We start from the raw sequence: 18,739 nt of genomic DNA, 5'->3' as shown, positions 1-18,739 counted from the left end.
ATGTCCTGCACGTGACCTTTTTTGCTCTTTCTTTCATTCTTTCATGCAATGATCTTCAGACTCTTCACTAGAAAGCTCCACCAACCCCAACCACTCCAGACGTCTTCTCCCCTTTGTTTCTCCTTTTCCTTTCTTAATCAATCAATCATCTATGACTTTTGCTAGAAGCAATGGACTTGAGATGACCACTCAGTCCTATCCATTCTTTAGTCTTTCTCTTCTGTAGATTTCGCCTCCTCGTTGGATTGATAGGGTTGTTGAGAATTCATTTACGCCGCTCACTGTATCTCTTCTTCTCCGAGCCATTTTGTCTCTTGCCTCTCTGGTTCCTTTCTCTCCTCCATTCCTTCCATGGATTTCCTAAGAAAAGAAACAGAATAACGGCACACAGCTTCTATTCTCTCTTTCTTCTTCATTTTTCCCCTCTTCCCCTCTTTTAAAGATTATTCAAAAAAATGACACTTAAAACCCACATTTTTATTCTCTCTGTTTTTTTCCGTTTTGTCTCCTTCTTATCCTGAAATAGGAGAACCTTGAAGATTTGGTCGATCTTGTTTGCTCAACTGCTCACGTTTGATTTTTCTTTTTCCGTTTCTGATTTTTATCCATCCCTTTTCCTCATAAACTTATGATTTTTCCCTCTTTCTACGCAGAAAAGTTTATATTTTCTCTCAGTTATTTTTCTCTTTATTTGTATATAATTACCTTGGAGATCTTTCTTATCTGATTTATTTTCTCCCCGCTGATCTCGGCATTTTTTAGTTTTAAAATTTTCCTTTATTTTGACTGATTTTTTTCATGTTTGTTTCAGGGTGCAAGTTTAAGGTTTGCATGTTATTATCTGGTATCCTCAATCTCTACAGAACCCGCCAGGTAAAAAAACTCACATGATGTTTATTTTTCTCGTGACTTTTTTGACTATGATTATTTTGTTCTTATGGAATTTTTGTGTGATTATCTCAGGTAAAAAAATACAAGGAAGGCCACTGAAGGAGGAATTACAGTTAGTTTCTTGCCCTTTCATTTTTTTGGGTTATTTGGTTGTGATAATATGGTGTTTTTTTTTACTCGTTTCTTTCTTCAACTATAATATGAGAAAATCCAATATTGTTCATGCTGGTCTCGACTATGTTAATCTGTTTAGTGTAGATCCAAGGTTTTGTCTTCTTCGTTTTTGTCCCCCTAATAAATTTGCTATTGCCAGCATTGCTTATTCTTAGTCTTTCTTAGATGAACGAAGAAAAGATAATGGATGCTACTTTTCTTCAATAAGCCTTGACGATATGTTTTAATTTCCTTTTTTTTTTGTGAACAGATTTTTTTTCATTGTAACTTACTGTAACTTTCTGCTCTCTTTATCTTGTTATTGGTCTTTAAAAAAGTGAAGGGTGACAATTTGTGACGGCATCCTATTTCCTCTAGATCCAAAGTTATTTTCTTTTACTTGTTTTACTTGCTCCATTTTTATTGTTTTGAGTTCTCTATTTGAGAATCATACATTGCCAGAACCTTAAGCTCAATTTCTTTTTTTGCAGAATTCAACTCAGACATGTTATTGCTTGTACATTTGCTGTTTGGCTTGTAGCTTTACTTGTTCCCTTTTTCTAGAGATATGTCTTGTTTTTGTTTTTTTAGTTTTTGTTTATTTGTCAACCTTATTGATAATTTACTTTTCTTTTTGTTTATCAACTCAGTAGTGGCAAGGAGAGTAAATTAAGTTGTTTTCTTAGGTAATTTGTAGTTTGCCTTTTGTTGGAACTTTATTTTGGTTGGCAATGTCAACCTAGCCAGTTAAAAAACAGCTTAAAAATTTGGGAATAATGTATGAAAAATTTGTATAGCAGATTCAAGGCTGTATGAATGTCTTGCTGATAAGAGCTGGTAGCTTGTGGCTTTCGGTAAAGCCAGGACTTCTGAAATTGCATGTCATATTTCCTTTGAAAGTCTCTCAATAAAATTTTAAAATATGGGGATCAAAAGGAATAGGAGGGGCAGGGATGAGGGTAATGAACAAGGTTGTCTTCTAGAATGCCTATGCTCTGATTTTCTACATTTTCTGCTTGCCCCTACACTGTGTAACAAGGTTGAAGTCTCTTGATGTCACTGCCTACAGAGTGTTGTTGGACATCAATAACTAGGTTGTTTCGAGGATGGCGGGTAATGATCAAGGTTGTTTTCATGAATGCCTGTGCTGCTATACTTCATTGTGAAACTCTGTTTCTTTTTGTTTTCCCCCTTTGTGCTTGTGTGTGTGTGTTGTAGGTAGGGGTGAGGAGTAGGTTTTGTTGTTCCATTTTTTAAGTAAATATACCTTCACCTGCTAGCTTGAACAACCACAAATCCTGCCATCAATTGCCAATTATGAGGAGAAAACAGAAAAGCTACAATGTGGATTCTCTCTGTATAAAATACAATTCACTATTTTATGAATGCCATATGCTGGTAATGTGTTCCTACCCAGATTACATTGATTCAAACTCATTAAGTTTAACAAGTTTAGGGATTTATGCATCACGGGGAACAACTTTTGTCATATGTAGGAAGACAAACTTATTTTGTATTGATGCTTAGTTGATTTGTGTTAAATGAATTGCTTATTGTAATGAATATGCTTGCAATATTGTAAAGCCACATCTTGAAGTCTATTGATGTCCTACACTATGTAGGCAGTGACCAATTGTTGTTGCTTAACAGGTCCCATAAGTTCGTATTTGCATAATTCTTGACATGTTTCTCTTTTTTGGGTGGCAAAGGAGGCTTCGTTCTTTATTCTGCAATGCATGATACTGATTTCGTTGAATGGAAGATTACCTGTTATGTTCTTCTTGATTAGTTCTCAGTCTTTTCCATGGATTTCATATTTCAGGATTTCCGTCAGCTTCTTGATGAAAAACTTGAACTATCATTGAAGTTGAGAGACTTAACTATTCACTGGGTACAAGAAGGATTTCAAGAATTCTTCAGAAAACTCAATGAGTGATTCCTTTTTCTTTCAGGCAAGAGTAAGTCAGGTAGCCAAGATCTAAGTTTGACGCAGGGAGTGCAAGGAGAAATGGTCCTTCCTGGGATTGTTCTTCTGCTTGCTCAACTATCTCTTTTCATTGAGCAAAGTGCTATCCCAAGAATTACCGAGGTCACTTTCTGTTCTGTGTTTTTATTGTGTTTGTTTCTGCATTCTACTAGAGAATATGTAATGTCCATTAGATTCTGAAAACTTTCTAAAAAATCCTATCTTTAACGGTGTCAGGAAATAGCTTCTTCCTTTTCTTTTGGTGGTGCTCGGGGTTATGAGTATGGCCCTGCTTTCATCCCTGCAGTGATTTGTCGCACCTTCCGGGTAGCTGGGGAGAAGTGCTTGGACCATGTATGGATTTTTGGATCATCTTTTGCACTGCTTGTTCTTGCTCAAAAACTTTCATTTTCTATGTGCAAAATTGTTACATTTGTGTAGTGAAATTTGGAGGGCTATTAGCCTAGCTCGCTAGATTCGAGACTCAAAATCTATCTCATATTATTATTTCAAAGAAGCCAAATTTCTTGTTCTCATTCAAAACTTCAGTTTCTACATGCAAAATTTCTACTTTTCACATTTGTGTAGTGATTTTTGGAGGACTATTACCCTAGCTCGCTAGATTATGGACACAATCAGATCCTTTGAGGCCATATCTTGCCTAAGAGAATGGAAGATGGAAGTGGAATCCTTGCTTGAAGTAAATATAAATTTCTGAATCTGATGTAAAAAGTAGCCATTGAGTACTTTATTTTTTTCTTTCAGTATGTAAGGTTAAGAACTCAAAAGATATCAGTTCTGTTGCGGACGAGGTTTTCAACACCAAACTGGGTTAAGGTTAGTTAATTCTGTAAAATTTTTGCAGTGAATAGTTCAAAATCTATACCCTTCATAAGTTTGGCTAATGTTTTGAGCTTCTTCTTTTATGATAGCACAAGGAGCCAAGAGAGGTTCATATGTTTGTTGATCTGCTGCTTCAAGAGGTAATTTCTTTCATTTTCTAACATGATCTTTCTGTTGTAAACTCTGATTCTTAACATATAAATGTTTTCTTAAGCTGTGATCAGTTTCTGACCTCTTGCAATGTGCATATTTTTTATGAGGGAGAAATGAGAATATAAGATGTTGGAGCTGTCAGAGTGCGTGTGCGTGAGTGTGTGTTTAGCACAAAAGTTCAAGTCTGAGAAAGTTATTAACTTTCTTCATCTCATTCTTTCGTTGACATTTTGATAATCAAGGAACTTACTTTCTTCATTAATCTTGCTTTTAGTTCGAAGCCATAAGAGGCGAAGTAAAGCAGATTTTACCTCCAGAACTTAGCCGTAAACATCGTCGTACAGACAGTAACGGGAGCACCACTTCTTCTCGCAGCAATCCTTTGAGAGACAACAGAATGAACCGGTCAAATACCCAAAGGGCCACGAGCCAGCTACTGGAATCCCATCTAGCAAAATTGTTTAAACAAAAAATGGAGATATTTAGAAAAATTGAATTCACACAGGTTTGGTAGCAGTGCTTGTTGCTAGGTAATTTACATTATTCCCACTGGTAATATAGCTATTTTTTAGTTCTTTGTAATGATGATGATCCTTGAAGGACATCAAGGACATCAACAAATCAAATTTTCTGACTTTTTGATGGTTTATTAGAGGATGTAGTTTTATATTGCCAACTTCAATGGCATTTCTTCGTGAAATTTTCTTGTTTGATTGGATGAATATTTTGTCACAGTCTTGAACTTTACTTTTTTTATGTCATTTGGTAAAACAATAGTTTGAACTCTAAAGCCATCTTTTTATTACAAAATAAGATGGGTTAATTGATGTCCTTTTAGTAAATGTTGCAAAGATTTTACTTTTTATAATTAATATTTTAATTTGAATAACAGGATGTTTCTGGGCAAGCCTGAAAATTACACCGCGCATCGTCGCGGTGTTCTCCTCCTAGTTCATAATATAAGGTTGAAAGTTTGAAATTATAGGGTGGTGGTGATGGGAAGTCATCAGTCCTTGTTTACATTGCAATTTAGTGGAAAATTTTCTTGAGTTTCTTAAGAATATCTTTTAAATATATTTTTGAATAAATTTATATTTTATAAACATTGCATTTAAAAAAATAAATTGTATTTTTCTACAAAACTCTCCAAAAAAATGTAATAAAAGAGCAAGCTCTTACTCTATGGTAGAGATTTAGTGTAATGTACTTAAGTTTGTATTCTACAATAGCAGAGAAGAAAGAAAGAAAGAAAAAACCATTTAACAGTATCAATTCCTTTTATTTATGAAAACTATCAACAAGCTGACTATATAGAAAATTTGTAAAGAAATTACTCAAAACACACATTTTCTTTTGGATATAACCAGTTGTTATTTAAAAAAAAAAAAAAACTCCAAATTACTTATCATCATAAGCTGTTTACAACTTAAAATTATCACTTTAGTTGTAATGGACTAGTAACACATATAAACAATAACATTTTCTTACTGTATGCCTGGAATAAGTTTAGTATAAATAGGGCAAAAAAATGAAGCAGCCATTAAACACTTTTAGTCGCTCAACTATTTTATTGATTCAAAATGGCGGTTCAAATGACAAATATGTATTTTAGTGGCCATTCCGTCCAAATTCTTTATTAACGGTAACATAATGAGTTGCATATAACATTGCACATACCAAAATCACCGTTAAATCCGTTCAAATAGATGAGACAAAAATTTTAAACAGTACTGACCTAAACAAACGATATACTTTTAGCACTCAACTATTTTTTATTTCAAGTCGGTCCTTAACTCACCAAAATCGTATAATAGTAATCTTACAGTCAAATTTTGTCATTAAATCTACTATTTTCATTAGTTTTTAGGGATCTTGGAATTAATTCACAAGAACTTCATTAAAATAGAATCTATTAAAGTAACTCTTATAAATTCTAATTTTTTAGCATTGAAAAACCTAATACTCTTGTTGGAAAACCACTCAAAAATTGACCTTTTAAGATCAAAATCCAGAATCAAGTAAAAAACAAATATCTTAAGAGAAAAACCGATAGAATTGAGACTAGTTACCATTTTGCTAAGTTAAATGGGCAATTTGAAATGAAAAATTTTTAAGTGGCAAAGGACATACAATTTGCATAGATTAGCGGACAATAAAATTTGTCACCCTATGGTTGGACATTGTATTTGTCATTGTATTTTGGCATGTGAAATGCGCATGGAGCTCATTCTATTAGCATTAATAACGATATTTGACTAAATAACCACTATTAAGAGTTTAGTAATTACACTAAAACAAAAAATACTTGAGTGGCCGAAAGTTTATGAGCGGAATAGTTTAGAGGTTGCTGGTGTTTCTTTCCCCCCTGTAAAGATTTAAAATTACCATCCACTTTAAATTGGATGAACTTACCAAAAAAGAAAGAGAAAAAGAAAATTACAAACTTTTATGTTTTAAGGAAAAAAATATAGAGTTAATTTTATATACATGAACAATAATATATATACTATTCTGAGTAGATGCCTAACAAATATGTAAAATTTAAAATTTAAATTAAAATTTACATTACTTATTTTTGCATTGAAACCTACCAGTATATACACAATCAATACTAGTGCTTAACGCATACCTGATGTTCTAAAAAAAATGCATATCCAATGTGTATGTAATCAAAAAATACATAATAGCCATGGTCATATATTTTGAATAAAATTTTTATTACTGAAGCAAACTTTAATCTTTTAAATAATTTTCATAAAATAAATTTATATTGATAATTATAATGTCTAGGTGTGGTTAAATAGTTAAAAGCAAACTTAAAATAATTTCTATTCCCTCCCTTTTCTAAAGAGTAAAACCGTCCCTCAACCCAAGGACCCTTATCCACTCCCCAGTCCTGTTCCAACACAAGCCTGGCCACTCCGGGAGCCAAATGGCCAGTCTCCTCCTCCTCCCGTCAAATTTCTATCAATCTTCTTCTAATCCATTTCCACTTCCCCATAAAACCTCCGTCGTGTCTGCTTCGGTGTCATCATCACCAAAAAGAACGAGAAGAAAGAGGCAGCAGCAGCAGCGGCGCCAGCAATACATAGGAGAAGACGAGAATGGCTCCTCGGGAGCACTAGTTTCCATGGCGTCCAGTGCCGAGAAGGTCCTCAGACTGGTGTTCATGGACGAACTAATGGAACGCGCTAGAAATGCTGACGTTTCTGGAGTTTCTGATGTTATTTATGATATGATTGCTGCTGGACTTAGTCCTGGACCTCGCTCTTTTCATGGATTGATTGTTTCTAATGTCCTCAACCGCGATGAAGAAGGCGCTGTAATTACCCTGCTTTTGATATTTATATATAGCTCTAGTTATATTATTGCACGTGCATTTTCCTAGTTGATGCTGGAGTTTTTGCATTTAAGTGTTGCTTCACTATAGCTTGCCCATTAGGTACACTATGCTATTTTTTTGGCGATTATATATATATATATGTGAAGAAGTCAACGAAAAGAAATATTGGAGATTGATGATGCCTTGTCTGGGGGAAAATTTTTGTGGTCTTTGGAGATAATTGATTAGATTAAAGAGCCAGTATATTTACCTCTTCAAGAGTGGGTATTACTGGTTTATGGGAAATTATGAGGGACTCCTTTTGGTTCAGGTGACAGATTAGTAAACGATTGTCTGATCGACTTTAAAGACTGTTTTGTATCATGTACATTAGTGTTAATTGCTGTTCTGCATCTAAATCGCAAGTTCCATTTGGTTAATGAACAAGCGCACTCGTTCAACTCTCTCATTGATTAATTGCCTAGAAAATTTCAATGCTTCATGGTTATGCAAATGTTAAATTTATATCTAGGCATGTTTATCTATGTATTGGTTTGTTTAATGTCAATGTACTTCTCATCGGCTTGCATGGAACATCTCATTTGGCATTAGTGTTAGCAAAATGGTGTGTGTTGCTTACTCATAAGGAGGAGATGCACATCATGTAACATTATATGCCTATGTGAAGTTCACAAACTGCATACTGTATAGGGTAAGATGTAACTCATCAAATAGCTGCTACATTGCAGATGCACGCTCTTAGAAGGGAGTTGAGTGAAGGTCTACGGCCTCTTCATGAAACTTTTGTCGCTTTAGTTCGTTTGTTTGGTTCAAAAGGTTTATCTGCTAGAGGCTTAGAAATTCTGGCAGCCATGGAGAAATTGAACTTTGACATTAGGAAAGCCTGGCTAGTCCTTGTAGGTATAGTGTACTCAAGCCTGTGATACGGTTTGATGATTTCTTAATCATTCCTTTCTTTCTTTATTAAATTGAGTTGGTCCCGTTCCTTGGACCAGAGGAGCTCATTAGAAGCAATCATCTTGAAGATGCCAACAAAGTTTTCCTAAAGGGGGCAGAAGGTGGGCTAAGAGCTACTGATGAGCTATATGATCTCATAATCCAAGAAGACTGTAAAGTTGGAGATCATGAAAATGCACTGACGATAGCCTACGAAATGGAGTCAGCTGGCAGAATGGCAACCACTTTCCACTTCAATTGTCTATTAAGTGTGCAGGTAAGTCATTTGAAGCTGGTGGTGACCTTACTGGTGTTATTGTTTTAAGTGAATAAGTGGATTTTAAGGTAGCTGTCGGTGCAAAAGGTTACAAGTGTTGTAACAATGGAATTTGATGATGTTAAACTTTTTCAGACCAACAAAGTTTTATACCTTTGAGTTTCATTTAATAGACAACTTTTAATATATGTGCCTCCAGTGCATAGTGTTATATAACTGCAATTTGAAAACAAAGAAACTGATTGATACTAGGAATTTTTTCAAGAGTTACCTCTGTCTTGCATTGGTTGATGTTAGCCACTCAACACCATTTGATAAAAGCTAATTAACCAGATATCTAAGTCCAATAAATCATAATTACCCTTGAGTACCAATGTATATCTCTCTTTACAAGTGAAAAGTTCTACAAGAGTCTTCTAAAAATTATTGTGTCCTTTCCTGCTTCCATAACCGCCTTTGTCTGCAGTAATTGTTCTCATCATACTGTAGGTAATAGCTGATCCTGAAGTACTTCTATCTCCTGAAATAACATCCACTAACTCTGTTTTCTTTACCTATATTTCCTGGTTTAGAGACATTGAAGTTTTTTGATGTTCTCTACCATAATGGCACCGTTCAGCTTCTGATACTTATTTTTGCAATCTGAAATTCTCAGTCATGATTGAGAACAGTATTCCTTTTTCTTTGTCCTTTAGGTTCTCTTGTAATAGAATCTCAAGATTGTTTTGCGATGCATCACTTTCACGACTCATTTTCTGTAATTTAATATCTCAAGTTCTTGCAAGTTACAATTGCTTCATCTTCTCTGACACCAATTCTAGCTGAGGAAGAGACTCCTTACTTTAGCTAAAATATGTTTCATTGTGTCTTGTCTTGCTTCTCTTATTGGTCTTTTCACAAGGAACTGAACTTGAATTGGGGTGGATGATTTAAAATATTGGAGAGAGTTCTCTATCCATTTTATGCTGTGGAAGTTTCCAAATATTCCACTTGAATTGGGGTGCATGATTTAAAATATTGGAGAGAGTTCTCTTTCCATTTTATGTTGTGGAAGTTTCCAAATATTCCACTTAAGTGAAATTCCTTATCTTTTTTGGCTAGGCTACCTGTGGGATACCTGAAATTGCTTTTTCTACATTTGAGAATATGGAATATGGAGCATATGGAGAAGGTCTGTTATTTCTTTCCTTGTCAAATTTGTATGAGATCATTCTTTTCCGCTTGTGATTCTTTAGCTGTCAATGATTTCTTGTTGTTCAGAACTTTTTGCTTCTGTTACATGTTATATTATGTACGTCTGCATGATTTTTAGGTAATTCAGGCATTTAAGGTATTCTTCTGGGTTCTTCTCGTTGTGTAGCAGAAATTGGACTTGCTATTTCGCTTTCCAACAGAGATGATAAGCATCTCTTCTTAATAGTTGTAAATGTTTGTAATCACCTGATGAAAAATCTGCAAGTTTCTTTCTGCAGATGTCTGAGTAAAAGCCTGACTGTTGCTGTGCCTTGTTCTTCACAATGACATCTTTCCAAAAATAAAAAGGATCAGTTTTATTATAGATAAGCTTTTTGTGGCTATGAAAACAGTTATTCTTCTAATTGAGCCCCCTTTAATTATTTTCATCTAGTTGTAGGATATAAGGTCAGCATTTGCTTGATAATTTAGGTTTCTGAAACCTCAGAGTAAGTCCTATTTATATTCTCCCACACAAATTTATGATTTGTAAAGAAATTTTGCTGCAAAGCTGGCTTCCAAGGCTTTAGTGGTCTTGAAGTGTACCAGATCATATGACCTAGAAAATGGCTAGAGAGTGGGTCCCATACCCTCTTCCTTCCTTACTGTGGTCCTAAATTTGTCTTAAAAACTTAACCCGTAACTGCTGTTAAAAGATCCGACCAAATTTCTCGAGTGAGTTTGATCTGATGGCTAATAAGCATTCAATCATCAACATCTGGCATGGCCCCTGTCCTGCGAAGGGTCAATGGACAAGGTGTCAGTAACTACTTTCTTGATGTATTCTATTCTGACATGTGACTGTACAGTTGTTGGGCAAGTGAAAACTTTCTGCAGTTGTATATGATTGTCATAATTGAGTGGAATCACTGGCTGTGTTTCTTGGTCACTATCAATCCTAGTTCTCTCATTATTCTAAAGCATTTGTTGAATGACTTTCTACCTTTGGTTGGCAGATTACATGAAACCTGATACGGAAACATATAATTGGGTGATCCAAGCATATACAAGAGCTGACTCTTATGATAGGTAACTTCTAAAGGACTAAACTACTTTTTTTTGGGTGATTTATTCATCTGGTACGTCTTCTGCACCAATTTCCTTTGAATCGTTTGATGATTGTCTAGTATTTAGAAGTTCTATGACCTTGTATTTAGTAAATTGTTCTACCTGTGTTGCTTTGGAGCATAATTTTCGGTTCGTTAAAACTATTGCACTTACAACGTGGGGTTTGCCACAATCTTTAGTCGTTTGGACATCCTTCAGCCCGGGTGCCTTTGTCATCTTTTTAGATTCTTCAAATAAAAAATAGAAGCATGAAAAACCATATTTGTGTAGCATGTTTCAATTTCCTTCACTCCGTGAAAAGCCTACTCACTACCAATATGATCAAATCTGTACATCGAGGAAGGCCCAGAGCTTTTGTGATTAAGATCTTTTTCCAGATCTGGCATCATCTTTCTGATGCCTAGTTCGTTTGCATTTTTTATGCTTTTGTCTGCCAAGTCTATATTTATGCTATACTCTATTGCTTTGGATTTCGAAGTTAACGATCAAATTGTTGAGCCTTATCCTTGGCATGTTTGTTTTTTTTTTTTTTCCCACATGCCACACACTTTTTTCTTCCAGCTGAATGCATACGAGAACTTTGCATGTTAGTGAAAAATTATTGTGGTAAACTCTAGTGATCAAAGATATCTGAAGCTTTTCTTTATCCTGTATTAGTGTAGAATTAAGGTACTGTAATTTGACCATGGATGTAGGGTACAAGATGTTGCAGAGTTACTTGGCATGATGGTTGAGGACCACAAACGTTTACAACCCAACGTGAGAACCTATGCGTAAGAAAATCTTTTTTTATTTTATTTTTATCCTTGTTACTATTGGGTAGAGATACTGTTGTTCATTGGAATGACCCATCCTTATTGCTATCAGTACAATCTTTGGAGATCTTTTTGATGTTCTCTTATCGATTATTTAAGAGCTCGTAGCAGGTGGCAAAACAATAATGTGCATAAATTTTCTGGAGAACTCTTCCAATTAGTACTCTTCATAATCATGAACCAGTATCACCTTCTATGATCGGGACTTAATTTCCTATAGTGCAGTGTCAATAGCAGTAAAAGATGTTTGCTTGAAATTGAACTTGAGATGTGTGATGAGCATGACACTGGAACTTAAGCATAGAAAGAGTTATAAACGTAGGGTAATAGGTGAACTAATGACAAGTCAGCTCCAGGTTTATAAAAGGCAATTAAGACCCATTTAGTGAAATGTTGATTGCCTTGTAAGTAGTGTTTGAGCGTGTATTTAGCTAATGCTAGGAAGTTTGCTGCCCAACATGAATATGAGCATAATCCTATGAGCTAATGGATCAACTTTCATACTTACCACATCAAAATTTTCTGGCTAGTGTCCTAATTATTGAAATGATGTAGTGCAAGCGGTAGCAAGATACCACTAGTGGATTTAATAGGCAGATTTGGTTGTAGTGATAAATAACTTGTGCATTTATAATGCAAGAAATAATTACTTTAGGATATCAACATTAATATTGATACTTGATTCATTTGCAATTGCATCTGTTATAAGTTAGGTAGGCTGCCTTCCTATAACCCCTCCAACTGAATTGCAGATGACTTTGTCAATAATAGTTTGGTAACATGATAAGCGCTTATTCAGGTTGTTGGTTGAATGCTTTACAAAATATTGTGTTGTGCGAGAAGCAATTCGACATTTTCGTGCTCTCAAGAACTTTGAAGGCGGAACCAAAGTTCTGAATAATGACGGCAACTATGGGGATCCTCTATCTTTGTATCTTCGAGCCTTATGTAGAGAAGGCATGTTTTTCTTGTTTGCTTTCTTCTTTTCCATCTCATATTGCTATTCTCTCTCTTCAAGAAAGATGAGTTCTTTGTTCCTTCTCACATTTAGACTTTTGTCTATTTTTAGCCAAATATTGTTGAATATCATCATGTCTCATGGTCTTCAATTAAGAAATTTGAGTCGGTAACTTATTTTTACTTCAGGAAGAATAGTTGAGCTACTAGAGGCCCTAGAAGCTATGGCAAAAGATAACGTGCCAATCCCACCTAGGGCTATGATCCTGAGCAGAAAATACCGCACGCTAGTTAGCTCGTGGATTGAACCTTTGCAAGAAGAAGCTGAACTTGGATATGAGATTGATTACATAGCCAGGTTTACATTTCTGTACTGTTTTTCATCAGTCTTTGTGCTCATGTAGAAGATTAGAGGTATATTTTCCACTAAAATATTCCTATTGAGCTTTCAAGAGAATTTAGTTTAAGATCTCAATTCTATGTTGCCCTCATTCTTGATTTCAACTCTTTTTGCTGTGAAATATCAACTTAATGCTTACTTTTGATAAGTAGCAAAATTATTTTAAATTAGACTTTAGTTTCTGTAGTTTCATTTTTGTTGATAGCTTTTGAGAACTGGTATAGTCGTACAGATCCTTAACTGCAGAATTGGACGACAAAATGATTGCATTCTGTAGATTTTTTTTGTTTTGTGTGTTGATTTTGGCATATCTCTTATTAGTCATGGCTGATAATGTCAGCAATACTTTCAATTGCAACCTAAGCTCAACCAGTTGATGGATTAGAAAAAAGTACATGAGACAATTTGGTGACTCACGAAGCTTAAAAAATATGCTTCTTCTGAGATTTACTGTCATGGTAAATGATTGAGTTCAGAGGTGATAGTGTCTGCTCCATGTGTCAGAAGTCAGAAGTTCTGCAAGTGGGTATGGCTTTTTATAGCTGGACCTTGAGATAGGAGAGCAATGAATCATAGTAAATCCTGAGGCCTTCTGGTTCTGTTTAAGCTAAACAAGAAGTTTGTCAAAGAATTCTTCAACTTTGTGTTGACTATCCAATAAGGACAATGACAAATTTTATAAATCTTTCTGACATTTAATAATGATTCCGCCATCAATATGGGACAGACCCGAAGTGGGGAATGTACCAAGGAAATCCTTCAACTGACCTTTTGGTTGCGGACGTACTCTCTCTCATTTGCAATCAGAATTCTAGTTAATGTTTGTCACATAATTTACTAATATCATCTGTTTTATTAAACAGGAGCATCTTACTTGATTTACTGGGAGATTTTTCCATTACATTACTATGTCAAACATGTATGCATGGTCAACAATATGAATAAAAGGAAAAGTGGCTCAAACTAAGAATCTGAGCTCCTTTTAATCTTCTCCTTTTTGGGTGGGATGCGAGAGTGTGTTATTTTGTACTTTTCATCATTATATTTGTGTTATTGTAGAACCTTCAGCCATCAAATGTGCAATCTGAATGAGCTTTCTTGAACCAAAAATTTACCCTGAAAGTTTAAGAAATGCTCCTTTTGTTTTTAATTCATATCATATACTATATAGTGCAAATTAAAGTGAAATCTGTAGTACTGATTATTTAATACTCATAATCTTATCCTTTTCTTAATGATTCTAATGCAAATTAGCCACATCAGCCCTTGTCTGCTTTTGATCGTGGATACTTTTTAAGCAAATCTGTATCTCAAACTGGTTGTTCATCACAGTGAAACATGCATAATTGAAGCCAATAAAAAAAATCCTTTCATCGTTTTTTAGAGACGATCTTCATAGTTGGTTTCAGATGATTTTTGAAATTTTGAAATCTCCAGATTGTGCTTTAGTGGCCAAAGATATATCTTCAAACTATTGACACTTCCTTTTTGAGGATGATTTGGTGACGTTTTCCAAATGCCTATTTGGTAATTTTATGAGTTAAGACATTCCTGTTCTGCCAACAACTGTGATTTCGAATGGATTTATTTCTTTTTCCTTATTTATTTGGGTGGTTGTTCTTTCTTTGGCTCTTGCCTATTCTAGTTGAGGTTATATAAGGTTGGCTTTGCAATCAGGTATATTGCAGAAGGTGGGTTAACAGGTGAACGGAAGCGATGGGTCCCCCGAAGAGGGAAAACTCCTTTGGACCCTGATGCTGACGGATTTATTTATTCAAACCCTATGGAAACCTCCTTCAAACAAAGGTGTCTGGAGGAGTGGAAGATCCATCATCGAAAACTTTTAAAAACCTTACACAATGAAGGACCACCAGTGTTAGGGGATGTATCTGAATCAGAATATATCAGAGTTGAGGAGAGACTGAAGAAAATTATTAAAGGTCCTGAACAAAATGCCTTGAAACCAAAAGCAGCCAGTAAAATGTTAGTATCAGAGCTAAAGGAAGAGCTTGAAGCACAAGATCTGCCAACTGATGGAACTAGAAATGTACTCTACCAGCGTGTACAAAAAGCAAGAAGAATAAATCGTTCTAGGGGTCGACCACTTTGGGTACCTCCTGTCGAAGAAGAAGAAGAAGAGGTGATCTGATCTTACTAAGTTGATTCTGTTTTTAGAATCCGTCTTTTTGTGATGTTGATACGTGTATCCCTCTTTGTACGTAGCAGAAATCAGTATTGAGTTTGTTGAAAGCGGCTAAATCAGTGATACTTTGTTAATGAACTAAAAGTCTGTGATTTGACAGGTTGATGAAGAGTTGGATAAGCTGATCTCGAGGATCAAGTTGGAAGAAGGTAATACAGAATTCTGGAAGCGTCGTTTTCTTGGGGAGGGATTAAACGAAAATCATATCAAGTCCATGGAGGAGAACAGTTCAGAAATTATTGATGTCGCGGACGAAGGCGATGTTGTTGATGATGTTGCAAAAGAGAATGAAGATGATGAGGCAGATGATGAGGAGGAAGAAGTGGAACAAAGTGAAAGCCAGGAAGTGGTTGACCAAGTGAAGGAAAAAGAAGTTGAAGTGGTGAAACCACTTCAAATGATTGGTGTGCAATTACTGAAAGACTCAGATCAGACAACTAGCTCATCAAGAAAATCAAGGAGAAAGACTTCTCGAGTATCAGTTGAGGTATAAATAACTTCAGTGCTTTTCTCATTTCTTTGACTTTTAACTACGATTCTAAAATATTCTAATTCCCATTCATAGGTCATTAATAAAGTGAAGAGTGACTAAAATGAAAGTTTGCACAAAGAAACTTGTGAATGACTCTTGTTTTTTGTGGCCTTTAACCAAAAACTCATATGTAAAAAGAAGAGTATTTGCTAGATCAGGATGTTTGTTTGTTATCGTGTGATTACTCAAGATTCTGGCCTTCAAATTTGAAGATCCTTAGTAACTGTATTTTATGAATGCAGAACGATGACGATGAAGACTGGTTTCCTCTAGACATACATGAAGCATTTAAGGAGATGAGGAATAGGAGAGTATTTGATGTATCAGATATGTATACCATTGCTGATGTTTGGGGTTGGACATGGGAAAAAGAACTGAAGAACAAAGCTCCTCGAAGATGGTCACAAGAGTGGGAAGTTGAATTGGCAGTTAAAATAATGACTAAAGTATGCTTCGTGTCCAAGATTATTTGCTCGCCATGTGCTAGGCCAATTTCCTTTTGTTAGATCGTGGCAATCTAAAAATTTTTATCAGAAAAAGAAGGCCATGCATAATGTAGTGAACATTGTAATATTACTAAAAGAATTTGAGATGTTCTTGTGTGCGTGTTTTTGTGTGTGTGTGGGTCCTGTCATGGAAACCAAAAATATCATGTTAAGTTGGTTGTTTCCATACATCTTTTCAAGTTCCATTATTAATACTTGATATATAGCAGTGCTCTGTGCATGCTATATTTATCTTTTCCAGTTTGTTCCCACTTTGCTGATGCATGAGCGTGTTAATACTTGTATTTCAGGTTATAGAACTGGGTGGGACACCGACTATCGGGGATTGTGCTATGATCTTGCGTGCTGCTATACGAGCTCCCATGCCTTCAGCATTCTTGAAAATGTTGCAGGCAACACACAACCTGGGTTATTTTTTTGGCAGGTAAACTGGTTTAGATAAATGTTGTTCACCTGCTCATTGCCTCGTCGAAATGACAAATAATCTATTGGTTTTGGATACACCTGGAACTTTTGAACAAGACCGTGATATCATCTTTGCAATGATACTAGAAACATCTATTTGTTATCAGTTGCTACAAATTCCTTTGCCATCCTCCCCTTGACAGCTACTATCTCCCAAACAAGCATCTGATTATCATCTTAGCAATGATTACAAAAAAACAAAAAAAAATCAACTGTTATCAGTAGCTACAATTTCCTTTATCCATCCTCCCCTTGATGCTTCTGACTGGTGACCCAACTACTGCTATTTTTACTTCCTCCAGTACTTCTGCCCAAAGAGCATGAACTGCATATTTGAGGATCTGATAGTATGAGCTGCATCTTATCATGCTGCGCAGCCATATTATAGCTTACAGATAAAAGTGAAACGGACTGAGTAGCCATGGAGTATTGCTAGCGTGATCAAACAAAATTGTTTGCTCTCTCATGTCCTGTGCCCTCTCAGCTGAATGTGTCGCCTGAATGTTGTTATCATTCACTTGCCTTATTCTTGTGCTCCATGTGGCTGTGAATTACCAGTTTTTTAGTAGAGGATTAGATATCAGTATTCATGTTTAACTTGCAGCTTTTTTTTTTCAGCCCCTTGTATGATGAAATCATCTCCTTGTGTCTTGATCTCGGGGAACTTGACGCAGCTGTTGCCATTGTGGCAGACTTGGAGACCACTGGAATTAAGGTCCCAGATGAAACCCTGGATAGGGTTATTTCTACAAGACAAATGAAAGACATTCCTTCTGATAACGCAGCCCAGTAGTAATAATCTTTTATCTTCCTTTCGTACAGTCGGATTATCCCTTTGTCATTATAAGGTGCACTCTTCAGGAGGGATCCAGAGAATAAAAGAGATTGATTGGACCCATTTTTGACTTGAATGCATTCTGAGGATCCGCAATTTTGACGCTTTTGTATATAATGAACTGGCACAATATACGTGGACTAATGGATTTATTCTATCAGTAATAGGTTGAGTACCTGATCCCTTGAATCAAGTTCCACTGTGTTTGCATTGCCGTTGAGTATTTTCATTACATTCAGTACCTTTTGTAAATAAAGAATTTTGTCACTCAGGCCCCTTCTTCTGATGAGTTTGCAAAATAATTTGGACAAATGGATTTAAAGGATTCATTTCTTTTCATGTTGTTTGTGGATTTGTACTTGATGAATGTCCGTATGAATAGAAAGACTGGTACCAAGGATTATTTTTGGAAAATGATGATATCAAGCATAGGTGCTATTGTTAGCTCAGTGGATGTGAATATATTGCTTGTGCAGTGGAAGAGAGAAAATTATCCTTTGGTTCTTGCACTTTTTGTTATACTTCGTTCTTGGAAATGAAAGTTAGAAGTTAGATGATGCAGATGATCCTTGATTTTTTTTTTGACATTCCTAATGCATGACATGATTGGAGCAAAATTAGTAACCTTGATAAGTTATGAACAAGAACAGAAATTTACTAACCTTCATCTGACCTCACCAGTAACCCTTCACTTTTAGGCGAATGAAAACCTAAATCCAAATGTAACTTTTCAAACAAAAATATGTAGCTGTACTAATTTGACCAGCTAAGTGATAATTTTCTATCAAATTGTTGTACCTTAAATTTTGTACAGCCATTTAATGACAAAATTCAAATAAATGTATTAGAAAATAGAAATACACATTTTATAAAATATTTTGGATAGGAGATTAAAAAAATTTGCTATCCAAACACTATTGTATGTTTTAGATTGGTATTTTAATTAGGGGTGATAACAATTAATTACTTACAGGAGTGTAAATGAATCCAATTAAGGCAAACACGGTGAATACCTTAACGTTCAGATTAGATTGATTATTTGTCGAATTGAAATTAAAAAAATTTTCGTCAAGTTAGAGTTTAAATTTTATTGAATATAAAATGTTGTTCAAACTTTAAATTTGGTTTGACTAGTTGACAATCAAATTCGAATAAATTCTTAC

General features: G+C 35.2%; 2 protein-coding genes across 5 annotated transcripts; both read left to right on the top strand.

The window, feature by feature from the left end:
• Nucleotides 1-2,087: 2,087 nt before the first annotated feature.
• Nucleotides 2,088-4,645, top strand: LOC113782760 (vacuolar protein sorting-associated protein 51 homolog). Of its 3 annotated transcripts, XM_027328676.1 has the most exons (6): nucleotides 2,088-2,910; nucleotides 2,997-3,133; nucleotides 3,248-3,364; nucleotides 3,776-3,847; nucleotides 3,943-3,993; nucleotides 4,281-4,645. In XM_027328676.1, exons 2-6 carry the CDS (start codon nucleotides 3,053-3,055, stop codon nucleotides 4,518-4,520), a joined length of 561 nt encoding a protein of 186 aa, XP_027184477.1. In that variant the 5' UTR covers nucleotides 2,088-2,910; nucleotides 2,997-3,052; the 3' UTR covers nucleotides 4,521-4,645. The 3 variants fall into 3 exon arrangements, 2 of the variants coding, with proteins under 2 accessions (XP_027184477.1, XP_027184476.1); XM_027328675.1 differs by having other exon boundaries at nucleotides 2,088-3,133; XR_003469852.1 differs by lacking the exon at nucleotides 3,248-3,364 and having other exon boundaries at nucleotides 2,122-3,133.
• A 2,235-nt stretch (nucleotides 4,646-6,880) lies between these two features.
• LOC113783132 lies at nucleotides 6,881-17,915 on the top strand. Of its 2 annotated transcripts, XM_027329185.1 has the most exons (13): nucleotides 6,881-7,328; nucleotides 8,078-8,249; nucleotides 8,345-8,562; nucleotides 9,664-9,733; nucleotides 10,752-10,824; nucleotides 11,559-11,636; nucleotides 12,478-12,635; nucleotides 12,825-12,993; nucleotides 14,713-15,175; nucleotides 15,339-15,725; nucleotides 16,013-16,216; nucleotides 16,567-16,700; nucleotides 17,360-17,915. In XM_027329185.1, exons 1-13 carry the CDS (start codon nucleotides 6,939-6,941, stop codon nucleotides 17,532-17,534), a joined length of 2,691 nt encoding a protein of 896 aa, XP_027184986.1. In that variant the 5' UTR covers nucleotides 6,881-6,938; the 3' UTR covers nucleotides 17,535-17,915. The 2 variants fall into 2 exon arrangements, with proteins under 2 accessions (XP_027184986.1, XP_027184987.1); XM_027329186.1 differs by lacking the exons at nucleotides 12,478-12,635; nucleotides 12,825-12,993.
• The last annotated feature ends 824 nt before the right edge of the window (nucleotides 17,916-18,739 follow it).

The sequence above is a fragment of the Coffea eugenioides genome, chromosome 9 (genome assembly GCF_003713205.1).
Source record: "Coffea eugenioides isolate CCC68of chromosome 9, Ceug_1.0, whole genome shotgun sequence".
Classification (NCBI taxonomy): domain Eukaryota; kingdom Viridiplantae; phylum Streptophyta; class Magnoliopsida; order Gentianales; family Rubiaceae; genus Coffea; species Coffea eugenioides.
The sequence above is the reverse complement of the archived record's forward strand: the minus strand, read 5'-3'. Positions and strand labels throughout refer to the sequence as shown.

What these genes read in the sequence shown, in the direction of transcription:
- LOC113782760 (XM_027328676.1), top strand. Translation starts at nt 3,053, where the DNA reads ATGGTCCTTCCTGGGATTGTTCTTCTGCTTGCTCAACTATCTCTTTTC. An exon ending in GGGAGAAGTGCTTGGACCAT is followed by an intron (nt 3,365 to 3,775) that starts GTATGGATTTTT and finishes TTTTTCTTTCAG; the next exon opens with TATGTAAGGTTAAGAACTCA. An exon ending in TTGATCTGCTGCTTCAAGAG is followed by an intron (nt 3,994 to 4,280) that starts GTAATTTCTTTC and finishes TCTTGCTTTTAG; the next exon opens with TTCGAAGCCATAAGAGGCGA.
- LOC113783132 (XM_027329185.1), top strand. Translation starts at nt 6,939, where the DNA reads ATGGCCAGTCTCCTCCTCCTCCCGTCAAATTTCTATCAATCTTCTTCT. An exon ending in GAGATTGATTACATAGCCAG is followed by an intron (nt 12,994 to 14,712) that starts GTTTACATTTCT and finishes CTTTGCAATCAG; the next exon opens with GTATATTGCAGAAGGTGGGT. An exon ending in CTGGGTTATTTTTTTGGCAG is followed by an intron (nt 16,701 to 17,359) that starts GTAAACTGGTTT and finishes TTTTTTTTTCAG; the next exon opens with CCCCTTGTATGATGAAATCA.